Here is a 14,141-nt window from a genome sequence, read left to right on the forward strand (position 1 = left end):
TTTTGTTTAAAGTGCTTAATTGATGGCGTTTCAATGGGTCAGGCTAAAACGAGCAGTCACCTGTACTAGATAATTTCAAAAGCACCAATGGTTCGTCGACAGTGGTTCGTGCATTATTGTTAGGGGTATGCGGAGCCAGGAAGTTTTGCTCTTCACAACTTATCCAAGGTGGGGGCCAATGCCCCCCCCCCCCCCCGACAGAAATGTCATATTTGCATCACAACAGGAATGTCCATGTGTAGTGGGCGTGATCATCCATGACAACCAAGTAGTAGCAAAAATTGGAGTTGCTAATGACAGGGGAGAACCAAACATCACAGTGCAATAGCTGAAACGGAAAAGTGAAAACGGAACCAAACATCACAGTTGCACTCACCGGTCGGTACTACCGCTCCCGCTTGAGCGCGTGTGCGGGCGGAAAACAGTTGGATTTGCGTCCCCACTATAAAGGGGGCCTTCTTCCCCAACTTGACTCACCTCTTTTCCCCCAAGCTCCATTGTTGCCCCTAAACTCATTTTCGTCCGATCTCTCTCCCTAGCCATCAAATTTTGTTGATTTTTTAGGATTTTCTCAAAAGGGCCCCGATCTACACTTCCACCGAAAGAAATTTGATTCCTCGCACTAATCCCTTGTGAATCTTGTTACTCTTGGATGTTTAGGCACCATAAACGGAAGAGGTCACCTTGGAGCCATAATCCATTGTGGTGAAACTTCGTGGTGGTGTTGGGAGCCTCCGACTGAGTTGTGAAGAGAGCCACAACCTTATTTACATGTCTGGTTGCCGTCTTCAAGGGCACCACCAGTGGAATCACGACATCTTGCATTGTGCGAGGGGGTGAGGAGAATACGGTGGCCCTAGTGGCTTCTTAGGGAGCATTGTGCCTCCACATCGCTCCAACGGAGACGTACTTCCCCTTTAAAAGGAAGGAATTTCGGTAACACATCCGCGTCTTCATCGACTCCACTTTGTGGTTATCTCTTACCTTTACTTTGTGAAAGCTATTATTGTGTTGTATCCTTTTCTTGCTTGCTTGCTTGTGTTGTTGTTAGCATCGTATAGATTGTTCACCTATTTGCATATATAGACTACTTATTTGTTGCAAAACCTAATTTGTTAAGAAAAGCTAAAAATTGATAGTTGCCTATTCACACCTCCCCCCCCCCTCTCATCTAGTCAACCATAGCGATCTTTTCGATTGTCAACCCAAGACGATGAGCTCGTGCACGACACAACACACTTGCCATTGAACATCAACAGTGCTCTTACAATCCAACATCATAATCCACATGTTGCCCTAGCGTCAAGCATTTCCTTCCTATCCGACTTCCGACGCACACCTTCATGACAGAAGGCACACACTTCTCGCTCGTTTGAACATGTCCATTATATTTCTACTTTTTCTCTTGATGCATATATGCATAGCCTCGATGCATCTATATATACATGCCCATACACGTAGACTTGTACAATTTCTAACCTATTTGGAACTGGTCATACTTTTATAATCTAATTATCAAACGGCATTGATCACTAGAACTCTTTATCTACTACCACTATAAAAGAAAGAAAGGGGCAGATCCAAACAATCCCACCCATCCATCATCAAAATCTAATGGTCCTTAATCATTCTGTGTTTAACGCTACCAACCACGCAACAAGCCACAATCGATCGCTAATCGCCCCGCATTAAGAAAACCGGTCGCCCGCACGATCTCCACCTTCTCCTGCCGCACGACCTCCTCCTCCTCCCGCGCCGTTCGCCTCCCGCGGCCTCGCGCCGAGCCACGGGAAGCCACGCCCTTCACCGCCGCCTCGCGCCACCGGAGCCACGGGAAGCCGCCGCAGGTCGCCGGGAGCCCGCCCCCGCCGCGCCGTTCGCCGCCTCCCCAGCCGCGGGAGCCCGCCCCCGCCGCGGGTTGCCGCCTCCCCAGCCACGGGAGCACGCCCCCACCGCGGGAGCCGTCCCGCCGCGGGTCGTCGCCTCCCCAGCCACCGGAGCCGCCCCGCTGCGCCCTTCGCCGCCCCCTGCAGCCGCCGTCGGTCGCCGCGCCCGTCGCCCCGGGAGCCGCCCCATCGGAGCCGCCGCCCGTCGCGCGCCGGGGGAGCCCCGCCGCAGGTCGCCGCCCTTCGCCGGGGGAGAGCCGGAGCCGCCGCCCTCGCGCGCCGGGGGAGAGCCGTCGCAGGTCGCCCTCACGCGCCAAGAATTTTTTCTATCGATGTATGGAATCAATTTTTCCCCAATGTCGACGCTGGAGACATTCATTTGAGTTCGCCCCAAGGCCTCCGACACCCCAGGACCGGCGCTGGCTTCACGTCTCCAGCGAGACTGGGAGGAAGAGTCGCCCGCCCTCTGCTCATCCTTCCTGGCTGCCCCCATCACCGGCGACGGTACATGCATCTGCTAAGCGAATGTTGTTCATGATTCAAGACTCATGGGGAAAACATATGCGCTTAATCCTCTTGCATCCAGTTGCTCCATCAATTTTACTTGGTGTATGTTGTTGTAGGTGACTGCGGTGATCACAGCTTGGTTCAGAATACATGGGATTTGATTTGTCAATATCCACAAGCACACGACCTGCACTTTTTATGTGAGGCAGCCCTTTATGATGCCCTTTTGCATATATAAGCCTTTACTTGTGACACCAATTGTTGGCACTGTAATTTAGGTACCTTGCTTATACCTTGTATTAGAATTCGTTAGAACATGACCTGGTTGCTTTTCATTCACCATCTCTCCTGATGTTTTGTTAGCGGCAGCATTCTCGTGCCTGACATTCATCACATGACCATTCTACTATGTTGCATCAAGAACAATTGTGTCCGCACAATACCTGCAGAATCAATCGATGTAATTCCCTTCTCAATTATGCCAGTACTAATGTTGTTGTTTATTAGTTATATATAGTGTAGCCACTTGCATTCCACTTTCAGTATGTATATATTTGTTCCTTCATGGTTGCTGTCAAAAAATAAAAAAATTGTTGCTCCATAGCAGCCCATGGTACTGCTAAATATTCGCAAGTGTTATTTGCCGAGGCTGTAGTCTATTGAGTATTGATGTGCAAACATCAAGTTTAGTTCACACTTTGTTCCTCAGTGTTCTATCAAGTGCATGGTTCTGTCAGTAAATAATCAGCAAATTCATACTTGCAGTGCAGTACTCTCTCCGTAAACTAATATAAGAGCGTTTAGATCACTACTTTAGTGATCTAAACGCTCTTATATTAGTTTACAGAGGGAGTACTTAGAAGACCAATTATTGATAAAGCTAAGCCATAGTACCAACTTCCTTCTGTATTTGAGAATTGTTTTATAGGATTTTTTATTTATTGTGAGCAACAATGTTCATGCTTCTTACGTTTATCTAATGGTCCAGAATGCGTATGTGCTTTTACCTATGGTCTACTACTAAACTATCTATGTTAAACAAAGTATGTGATTTCCATAGCTGTAGGCATCCCTGAATAATAGATAGTGCTTGGGAAGGCAAACCTTTGTGAGGCATGGGGATAGGGAACTGGGGTTGGAACGATCAGTTTAGCTATTAGTGACTTTTTATGCTCCTTTTTCACAGGACAAGACAAAGTTGAAAGGATTTAGCGAATTTGAGAATACATATTATAAAAGACCCAAGATAAATGGCAGATGTTGGTGACATACTTTTGAAGTGTTGATGGAAACTAACAAGCATTTGTGTCGTAAAGCAATAGAAATGTACTGTCATATACATGTTTCTAGCCTTTTCCCTATTTTGGTTTGCCATTTATTTACCCGGGCACTTGCTAATTTTACAAGTTATCTATTGTATATTGTCATGATGCTTTTGGTGCCTTGAGATATATTCTGAGGTGATACCATCTCTTATCTATCTTTTTAGGTTGTGAAAGGAATGAAATTATGATGCAATGTTGATTTGCATATTATGCAGCTTCACTAACCTACTCCCTCAATACCAAAATATAAGACTTTTTTGGTTTTGCATAGGGCATAGAAAACGTCTTATATTTTGTTATGGAGGGAGTATTTGATTATGTTTAACTCCTAATTCTCTCATTCTTCTGTAACCGGTTGCTCAATGAGGTTGCTTTCTGCTGTTAATTATAGGTGTAAATCACAGTCACAACAAGGTATGGTGATCCTGCCGGCGGAAAAGAAGTCACGGATTGTTGACCTTACATGGCAACCTTGTATCAGGTACACAGTTTGATTATGCCATGATGCTACCTATGTTGTGCAAATTCCTTTACTGCAACCTAATTAGGTCTATGTTATTATGGAGTTAGTTTTGGCTATACAAACGTGCCTCTCTCCTTGGGAGCCGGAATCTCTGACTTGAACGAGGGAAGTCAGGGAGCTACAGCGTTCTCCTTGTATAGAAAAGATAAGGCAAGTGAGAGACCTTGTGAAATTGAAATTGATCTTCTTAAAAAAGTGAAATTAGTTTTTTTAATGAGTCTTTTGAAATTGAAATTGGTATGTGCGAATTGAAATTGATTATTTAAAAATTGAAATTGGTCTTTTGAAAATTGAAATGAGTACCCTTCATGGAGCTAGAGAGAAGTGAAGTCAGATTACTGTAGCTCCCTTGATTTCACTTCATAAGTCAAAGGATCCAGCGGACTTTTTATGTTGTATGCAATTGTGGTAGTATGGCTCTAATGAGTTTTCGCGAACTGCATCTTGTGAGTGTTATATGTTAGAGATAAGCCACGACTGTGTGCGCGTCGAGCCAGACCCCGGTGCGTGGCTGCGTTGATGGTCGTGGCGAGTGTGCCGGTCAAGTTAGATAGCTACATGTGTGCTGGATCGGTTGGATCCTGGAGTGAGTCTAGGAGAAGATCAAGTCAAAAGTTTGTTAGCTTGGCCAACCAGTACGTGCATGTAGGAGTAGCTAATGCATGCGGTTAGTGGCCGTGTTGTTAGTAGGTCATGCGTATGTGGGTTAGTTGAGTTAGTGGCCGATGGTGGCAGGGTCATGCGTATGTGGGTTAGTTGAGTTAGTGGCCGATGGTGGCAGGGTCATGCGTGCGTGCGCGCGGTGGCCTGCATGGTAGCTAGCTAGGTGTGTGTGCGCACAGGGTATAAATACCCACTCCATGTAATGATCAAGGTGCGTCGGTTTGAGCCGAGCCTAGGGCCAGAGATGAGGTAGTCTCCGCCGGACCGTGGTGTGCGCCCGGTCGGCTGTGAGAGAGAGCTCCTCTGGATAGGCTGCGGTTTCTTGCCGAGCCCGAGATATGTGCCCAGTAAAGTGAGGCCGTTCGTGCGACCGAGGCGCCGTTCGTGCGGCGGGACGTTTGTGCGCCGGAAATACTTGTGTCCCTCTCCTTCTTCCACCTACGTTCGAGCGAGTGTGAGATCGAGTTGGTCCGGGGTTTGTCCCAACATTTGGTATCATGAGCTTGGTTGGCTTGGGCGTGGTTCGTCCTATCGGAGGTGTGCTGGCGATGGCGGTGTTTGTCGGCGGTTGTGCAAAGCTTCGGGCCATGTGTCGGCCTATGGAGGTGCGCGGCGTTGTGGATGCCATGACGGACGCAGAGACGGCACGCGGTTAGTCCGCGGCGAGCGTGGCGGTCCCGGAGGCGCTGCAGTGTGGCGTGGCGGCATGGAGGTGGTGCACGGAGGCGGAGGCCGCAGCGGCGCGGTGCGACGGCATGAAGCGGTGTCCAAGAAGGCTCGCGTTTGTGCGCGATGGCATCGACGGCGTATGTCACCGGAACATCAGGCGTGTGTCGCCGGTGGAGGAGGAGCTCAGCGTGTGTCGCCCAAGAAGAGCATGGAGGCTGCATCAAATGTAGTGGAGGCCCATGGCGACGACGATGACGGGAGCTCCTCTGGATAGGCTGCAGTTTCTTGCCGAGCTCGAGGTATGTGCCCAGTAAAGTGAGGCCGTTCGTGCGGCCGAGGCGCCGTTCGTGCGGCGGGGCGTTTGTGCGCTGGAAATACTTGTGTCCCTCTCCTTCTTCCACCTATGTTCGAGCGAGTGTGAGATCAAGTTGGTCCGGGGTTTGTCCCAACATTATATTCAGTGCTATTAGTATGGCTCTACTGAATTTTGGAAAGTGCATCTTGTGAATGTCGTATTCAGCTGTAGAATTTAATTGATAACACAACCATCAAATTTGATGAAGATTTTCACTTTGTGAAACCATTGGTCATGATCTGTTAGTACAGTTTATTGTTTTAACATATCATTAATAGCATTGCCAATACTACATAGAGTTCCATTTAATGTGTGTAGTAGCATATCCTTTTTGGTATAGGTTTTCAAAATAGTGAGGTTGTGGAGAACCATTTTGCAGAATTCTTAAACTGATGGTCCTGTAAAGTCATATGGTCATAGACCAGTAAATTCTGGTTAAGAGGGATGCTACAGTGCACTCAGGCAACAATCTGGTGGCCACACTTTCTAACGTGATCTAAGGTACAACCTAGCAGCAAGGGTAACGTCTTCAGGCTGTAACAACTGAATTATGGCTTCAATGTTCTCAGTGTAGTGGTACTTTAGAAATAATTGAATTTATCATATGTATCAATTTATCTCTCCTGGAATTATGAATCATATTTTATATGACTGAAATGTCAGATGATTTATATCTCAATCCAGTATTGGACACTATGTTGTGAATGTTGCCTTGCCTTCTCTGGCTCTATCTATATTCAACTTTTTTGTTTCTACAGTATATTGTTGTACAGTCAATCGTTTGTCAAGCATTTGTTGGATCTATTTTGCATGGGCAAATTATTGAAGTTGTATCATTCATGTGGTTCTAATGTTTTATATTTCCGGTGTCGTTTGTTGCATGTCCACACTAGCAACTGAATATTTATGTAATTTAAGAACCCATGTTAAATCTTTGTATGCCTTCACGAGGAGATTTGGAATGATGTATGTTCTTTCTTGTGTAGAAGTATTGCATCGACAATGTTGAAAATTTAATTTCATGTCACTTGTGGGGAAAATAGATTTTGTAGTTGCAACAACACTGAAACTTACGTATGGTACGGTTCAACATTTTATTTCATAAGAATGTTGAGTTTACCACACATTGACTATATAATATTAAAAAAAGTATTTGCCCAGTCTGCAAGGTGGATTCCACTTGGCATGTTGGAGCATGGTGTGTCGCCTGAAACGAAGGGAGCAGGACTACCAAAGAGAATATGGCGAGAAGTTGGAAGGGAGCTCTCTAACAAGGCGGGGTAATAGGGTGGTAGCAGTAGGGGCTGACGAAGGTGGATAGAGAACTGAGCGACTGACATGCAGTCCTAGAGATGTTGGATTTGATTAACTATGTGTATAGATAAAACTGACATGGTAATCATACATAAAGGCAATGGAGTATGTTGTTTGGAAAATACATGAAGGCATGGGGTATGTTGTTTCTAACTATGATTTGTGCATAACTGTTGCTGGCTATGTCGCAATAACTAACATTCAAGACACCGAGACGTGCTTTGCACATCTAACTTTTTTTGAATTACAATGGGACGTGCGTTGCACGTGCATGCTTACTAGTTTAGTTAAACAGCTCGCTCATGGCTACTTCCTACATAAAGAGAAAGTGAATTGCCGTCCTTTAATTACTCTTCTAATCTAATCAGCCGGCCATCTTGATCGTTAAAATTGTTAATAATTGTACACATATATAACACGCCTCAGCTAACGGCTAAATAGAGCAAAATCTGTGATTTTTTTTAACACAAGCAAAATCTGTGATTGATCACATGTGTTAGTTAGTGTGGCTATCCACTCTTGATTGGTGCATCAGGTTGCAAGTCCGATACCTATGTAATGCACCAATTTTTATGTTTTTATTGTATACACAGCCTAGTGGATTTCTCGAGCAGGTGACGGCCCAAGGCCCAAGGCTGCCCAGCCGAGTTGATTTTTGTAGCGAGCCTGATATACGGAAAAGGCTTTTTTTTGCATGGTAATGTGTGTCTCATTTACAGTATATCATAAAGATTATAGTATACGCTATATAAAAACCAACACGACAAAATTGAAAAGATATTCGAACGCTAGCCTTTACACAAAGGACCACTAGCCAAGAAGTAAAATTGCAATCAAGACCGAAGAATCCTCTGAGTTTGACACCAATACTCGTCACTTGCCTCCGGCACCACCATAGTAGACATCAAATGAAAAAAATGACGGATCACCTCCTATACAAGCTTGATACGGTTTCGTCACTGATATGCAGCTTTGCAGACCTCCAAGACGGCTCACCAAAGGTGAAATCATTGCGGTGAACGAATCAGACCGGGCAACACTCCGCACACGTCATCGAACTCCAGTCTGGCACCCACATGACTAAGACGCCGAAGGAGTAAACCATACCTGACAGCCATCAACCATGAATCCAGCACATGTTCCGTCTTTCAGACGTCTTTGATGCAGACCACAATCTGCATCCGGTCATGCACTATATCCCAAGCTCCGCGTTGATGCTGGAGCAAACGCTATCGCAAGGGCGAAGCCCGAGGTGCCGCCGCCGCTGCAAGGACCTCCCCGCTTGAACAGATTAGTTCCAAATCCATCACCGATCATAGAGACGATCGCCTCGTCGGGGAAGAATCTGGAGCTTCTTTATTCAGCGTCGCCGTTGCCGCCGCCGGAGCCAAGACGCCGAGCTACCCAAAAACCAAAGCTATTAGGGCCCTAAAACCTAAAGCTAAAACGATCCGCACGCACGAGATCCAGCGACCCCCCCTCATCACCGACGACCAAGAGTTCGCCGGCGGAGAAGAACCACCGGAAGGATCGGCTTTCCAGGTGGCGAACCTACCCGCTCGACCTAGGAGGGAATAAAAAAAGGCATGATAGATGAAAGAAAAAATGGAGAAACATGTCGTACGTACCTATATGTATATGAAGACCATACCACTATTTGGACAGGTTGTACGTATCTGTGTTAACAGAAACAGGCATTTTCCCTGCTAGAGAATCTAGCTAGCAATTCCTGCTAGATTCTTTTCTTGAGATCTACCCCGCACGCTTCTTATTGCTGGGGTGTGGACTCCGCGGACTCGTGTGGGCTCGCCGGCAGGACTACGGTAGCACTAGTAGAATCGTAGGAGCAGTAGGTTGGCTCAGTCCTCAGCGTTTCACTCGCTAGGCTTTTGTCTGCAACTGCTGTCACCGCTGTCCTCTGGCTAGTTACTCGGCCCACAGCTGGCTCGAGAAGATCCCTAGGCCTAGTGTCAACAAGCACAAGCATTCAATTACAAGACCCCCAAAGCATAGCCTGCCCCCAATAAGCCCCTTGCCAATCAGCAAAAGAAACTCTTACCAAAGGTGGAAGAACCCTGCCGTACCAATCCAAGAGGAAAACAACCCCAACACATTCATTTCGTTGTACCACTAAACATGGTGGTTTGTACGGTGCTTGAGAAGCAAGGCTTTACCTATTAGATTGAGGACCCGAATATTTACAGAACGTCGGATTTTTTGGCATGGCAATCGAACGTTTTTCATGATATCTTATATTTGCCGAGGATGATAAGTTTAGTTGGCGAGCATAACAAATCCGTCTCAGTTCAACATTTTGCCAGGAAATTGTCTTGCTTGGAAAACTAGATTTGACATTATCGCGTCAATATAAATTGCCATTAAAAACGTTCGATTTTGCCGTGCCTAATAGTCTCACGGTAGTTTTCAGCATTTCTGTAGATTATGAGTGAATTCCATTTTTTACCTTGTAGTTGTACATTTGTGACACATATTACCCTATTTAGCGGAACTTTTATCGAAATGTCAGATTTTGGAGACTTTTAACACGGTTTTACCCCAGTTTTACATTTTGTTTGTTTATGGTCGATAGCATCGGCATGTTGCGTCATTGATTTGTAAAAAAAAATGTAAGGATCGGAGGGCATCATTGACGATCTTGTCCAAGCTTCTCTTGTCTATCTGTTCCACTCCTTGTGGTCGTCCACATGTTTTTGAATACAGGGCGTCACCTCACACCTTACCTGATGGACACGCATCAAAAAACAAGGGTCCAAAGATTTCAAAAGGGGTATTCTAGACGAATTTTCACTCGAAGGGGTAATTAGTGTCACAAATGTATAAATATGGGGTAAAAAGTGGAATTCACTCGTAGATTATTTTGGGATGAAGGGAGTATATCAATCTGGTATGTTGTCTTAGCACGACGGTTTCAGGTATTATCAAGTGTATTACCCAAAGTTATTCTAAGCTAAGACACTTGATAAGCATGGCAGGGTCAAGCCAGAAAGAAGTACTACTTTACTACTAGCCCGCAAAATGCAGTGGATAAAAGACATTTATTCCAACCAGTGGTCAGTGCTACTGTTGTATACAGTCAGCCTACGATGTCGAGTTATCAACTACCACGAGGAAGCTACCACGCAACGCGAGTACGTTATCAAGAAACTACAGGCAAAGAATCCAAGATTTGTTGCCCGCCAAATATGGGGGCTAATTGAGTTAGCACATCACCACTCGTGGCACATCATAAGTGCCACCATAATAACCTCGAATGTTTTTTATGACAAGTTTACTATAACAACATTTCTGTTTCAGTTTATTTTCGACACAAACTTATTGTGTGTCGTTGAAATTTGCCATCCTTATGTGACTATAATTACCATCGAAAAACGTCAGGGCCGGAGGGTCACCCACCTAAATAAAAGTTTCAATTGCAGTACTCCTGAACCAACAACACGGAATTACGCGCGAAAGAGTAACACTCGGAAGAGGCAACACGGTGCCGATAATATATAACAGCTTTCAGATTTTTCATTTTTTTACTGTTCGAGCTCAACAACAATATTTATCTAATTTACTCCTACACCACCGTAATCCTATATTACTTGTACGGTCCTACCACCATACTTTGTCAGTTATTACCCCACTGTTCACTTGTGCGCCCACACCTTGTTACAGGTGATGTTCGGGAGCAGCTACTGCACTACCAGCAAAGGTAGAAGGAGAGGAGAAGAGCATGGCTTTGGCTTCACAGGCTTGGGCAATCTCATATATTTATCATACCCAATTTAGGAGCATTAACAAGAGCTAATTAGGCAAGGACGACGACAACTTTGGACACGATGGGACTCGTTGGATTCACCATGCAAGACCAGCGCTGCTCTGCTTGCTGCTACATGCTGATGTCCGCGAGGCCGGCCCAGATATGCTCGAACACGTCGACGATGAGGTCGTGGTACTCGGCGGCGTTGAGGGAGAGGTAGCACGCCAGCAGGTCCTCCAGGTCGGCGGCGGTGCGGATGCCGTTCTCCGCGATCATCTCCTCCATGGACTCGCGGAAGTCCCGCCTCGGGTCCCGCGACGTCTTCACCACCGCGAAGCTCTCCGCCAGAGGCGGCGTCTTCTCCCGCGCGGGCGCCGGCGAGGGCGCGGGAGGCTTGGACTTCTTGCAGGACGCCACGCGGGGCGTGTTCCCGCGCGTCTTGAGCCGGCGCGCCGACGATGACACGGACCGCCTCGGTTTGGCGGCCTTGCTTTGTTCGTCCGAGAAAGCCGTGGTGACCCGTTGGGCCGCGCGCGCGAGGGTGTCGATGTGCTTGTCCTCGAGATCGAGGAGCTCCTCGGGCGTCCTCCGCGCTGGCTTCGGCCTGGTCACGATCGGCGGGAGCAGCACCCTGTCGGTGTCGGGCCTCTTCTTGGTCCGCAGGTCGATGATGATGTCCGTCGCGGAGGTGATCAGCTTGCCGCCCAGCCCGCCGTCGCCCAGCACGGCGACCGTCGGCTTCTTGAGAGTCTCGTCACCCGAGTCGTCGTAGCCGACGAAGTTGTCGAGGCGGCACGGCGGGGTGTCGGGCGCCTGGACCACCACGAGCTCGGGCTTGCGCCTGCAGCGGCACCCGGTGGAGACCGGCGAGGAGACGACGCTGCTGCCGCTGGCCGACGGCGCCAGCTTGACGGAGCGCCTCCGGTGGCGCCGCTTGGACGAGCGCCGCGGCGGCGACAGCGGCAGCGGCGGGAACTGCGCGTCCGAGGCCCTGGGAGGGTGGAGCGGGGACCCCACGGCGTCCCCGGCCCTCGGCGTGTAGTAGTAGGACGCCCTGTGCGGCGTGCTCGGCGCCCGGCCGGCCCTGCCCGCCCGCGACGCCCCGCCGGGGCTGGCAGCGCCCCCACCCCCGCCCCGTACAGCGCCGCGCATGTCGCGCAGCTTGAAGAACCACGCGTTGGGGATCATGTCCGACAGCCGGAACTTGTGCCTCCCCATGGCCGGGCCTCCCTCCTCTAGCTAGCCTCACACCGGGCAGAGGAATGCGCGCGTGCGGCTCGTTGAAGAAGCAGAAGAAGAGCAAAGAATGAGAGCGCCCGTGCGCGCGCGTGTGCTTCGCTCGTGCTGTTTTCGTGTTGGCTTGCTCTGCACGAGGAGGAGGGGAGGAGGGGTGCAGGGGAAGGAGGAAATGGCGATGGGAGCAGAGCGAAGGCAGAGTGGGCGGGCGGAAAAGGGCGGGTAATAGAGTGGGCGGGGGAGGGAGAGGAGGGTACGTGAGGCGCGATTTGTCCTCGCACCTCTCTATGCGCCCACCACCCACGTCCGATACTCTCCAAAGAATCGGAAGGAAGAAGAATCATTTCGTCGTCATTTCTCGGTATTTGCTTCCAAGCCGCGTGTCAACGGCCGTTGCGTCGCTGATTTACGTTTTTATCCGGGCTCCCCTTTCCTCTCCGACGATGGTGCGTGTGATGTGTTTGTTGACGTGAGTGCGTTTAAAATTGGCAGCGGGGGCAGGGGATAGGGCCGGGGGATGGGAGGCGCAGGGAGTGTTGGTCGGAGATGGCCGCACCTGCACGTAGGATAGGAAGGGAAGAGAATCGGATTGACATGAATGGCTTGTTTGCTTTCTCATCAACCTTTAATTTGCGCGCTGAAAGCGTCTCTTGTCCGGGAGCTTGATGCCGGTAAACAAACCTTTTATTTCCATCGCCCTTTCAACTTTGCGCCATGATCGGTCGGGCAGTGGCGGTTCAGCGAGCGCGCAGGCGCGGCTGCGGCACATCAACTTTGCGCCATGATCGGTCGGGCAGTCTGGACTCTGGGTTCTCTGCTTGCTCGACTGGGGTGGCACGTCCGTACGCGCGCGCTCAGAACAGGGCGGGCGAGAGAGTAGTGAATGAATCCTCTGGGACGGTCCTGGCGATCGAGCCGAGCGCAAAGACGATTCACATTGATCCTGTAAATCTAAGCTTGTCGTGCGCGGCTTTTGGGGCAACGGTCAAATCTTGTGGTGCAATGCATCGCGCGGTCTATCTCTTGCATGAGCACGCATGCATGCATGGCGTGTCGCGTAAGCTGCATGCCCGGATGAACGCATGACTTGGCGTGGTGCTCTGCGTCTGCGCCTCCGCGGGGACCCAGTTCGTGTGCCATGCTTGCGGACCTCAAGAGGCAAGGCCCAAGAGCGCGTGCCTTTAGTTAACAACAAGAGTGCTCAATTAACGAAGGTACAAAGGACATGTGCCTTTCTTCGTTTACTTGTGCAGTACTCAAAGATTACTCCTTACAAAGAAGTAAGTAATGCTCCCTCCGTTCCAAAATAGTGTACTTATCATCACCGGCGGAGCTAGGTAAGATCCTTTAGGCCATGTTTGGTAGGCCGTGATCTCCCCGGTATCCCCATCATAAACCGGGGTGTACAGACCAAGGAGGCAAATCGTCCCGTGGAGAGCTACTGGACCATTTGGTGCTTCACCCATCAGGTATATACTGGCCCGATCCACGTCGTTTCCACGGGGGAGAGATCCACGCCTCGAGGGGTCGGAAGAAAATACCGCGGCTCGAGGCGAGACGAGAGTAGCGAACATGAGCCAACGACGACCAAGATCCAGTGCTCCACCCCAAGCATCTCCGCCGACAACTGAGCGACGCCCCGCCCCCGTCCCTCCAGTGATCGGACTGAGATCCCATGCCTTGCCAGAGGCGGGTCACGGTGTGCCTTGCGCCCCTACATCCATCGTTCAAAATAATCCTACGGCTGTAACCAGTTCACACCCAGTCAACGAGATTCAACACAGGCAAAAATTACGCGGGCGGCCAGACACATCGCGCGGGCGGGTCGGGGAAAACTGCGCGGGCTGGGGCATCGGCCGCCGCCCCCCGCCGCCGCCGCTCTCCGGCCGTCCCCGCCGAC

At 49.3% G+C, this 14,141-nt stretch overlaps 1 protein-coding gene and 1 long non-coding RNA gene across 4 annotated transcripts; one reads left to right on the forward strand and one right to left on the reverse strand.

The window, feature by feature from the left end:
* The first annotated feature begins 2,109 nt into the window (after positions 1–2,109).
* Positions 2,110–6,633, forward strand: LOC119269426. 3 transcript variants are annotated; one of them, XR_005133613.1, is made up of 6 exons: positions 2,110–2,390; positions 2,510–2,671; positions 2,757–2,853; positions 3,580–3,719; positions 4,110–4,199; positions 6,308–6,633. It is a non-coding gene; the product is annotated as an uncharacterized LOC119269426 (long non-coding RNA). The 3 variants fall into 3 exon arrangements; XR_005133612.1 differs by lacking the exon at positions 3,580–3,719 and having other exon boundaries at positions 2,115–2,390; positions 4,289–6,633; XR_005133611.1 differs by lacking the exon at positions 3,580–3,719 and having other exon boundaries at positions 2,117–2,390.
* A 4,133-nt stretch (positions 6,634–10,766) lies between these two features.
* LOC119269427 (transcription repressor OFP1-like) lies at positions 10,767–12,471 on the reverse strand. The gene has a single exon (XM_037551255.1). The coding sequence runs from the start codon at positions 12,221–12,223 to the stop codon at positions 11,135–11,137; it is 1,089 nt and encodes a 362-aa protein (XP_037407152.1). The 5' UTR covers positions 12,224–12,471; the 3' UTR covers positions 10,767–11,134.
* Between the last annotated feature and the right edge of the window lie 1,670 nt (positions 12,472–14,141).

The sequence above is a fragment of the Triticum dicoccoides genome, chromosome 3A, assembly GCF_002162155.2.
Source record: "Triticum dicoccoides isolate Atlit2015 ecotype Zavitan chromosome 3A, WEW_v2.0, whole genome shotgun sequence".
Classification (NCBI taxonomy): Eukaryota; Viridiplantae; Streptophyta; class Magnoliopsida; order Poales; family Poaceae; genus Triticum; species Triticum dicoccoides.

Bases quoted from the DNA above. Each gene is read 5' to 3' on its own strand.
- LOC119269427 (XM_037551255.1), bottom strand. From the start codon at position 12,223: ATGGGGAGGCACAAGTTCCGGCTGTCGGACATGATCCCCAACGCGTGG.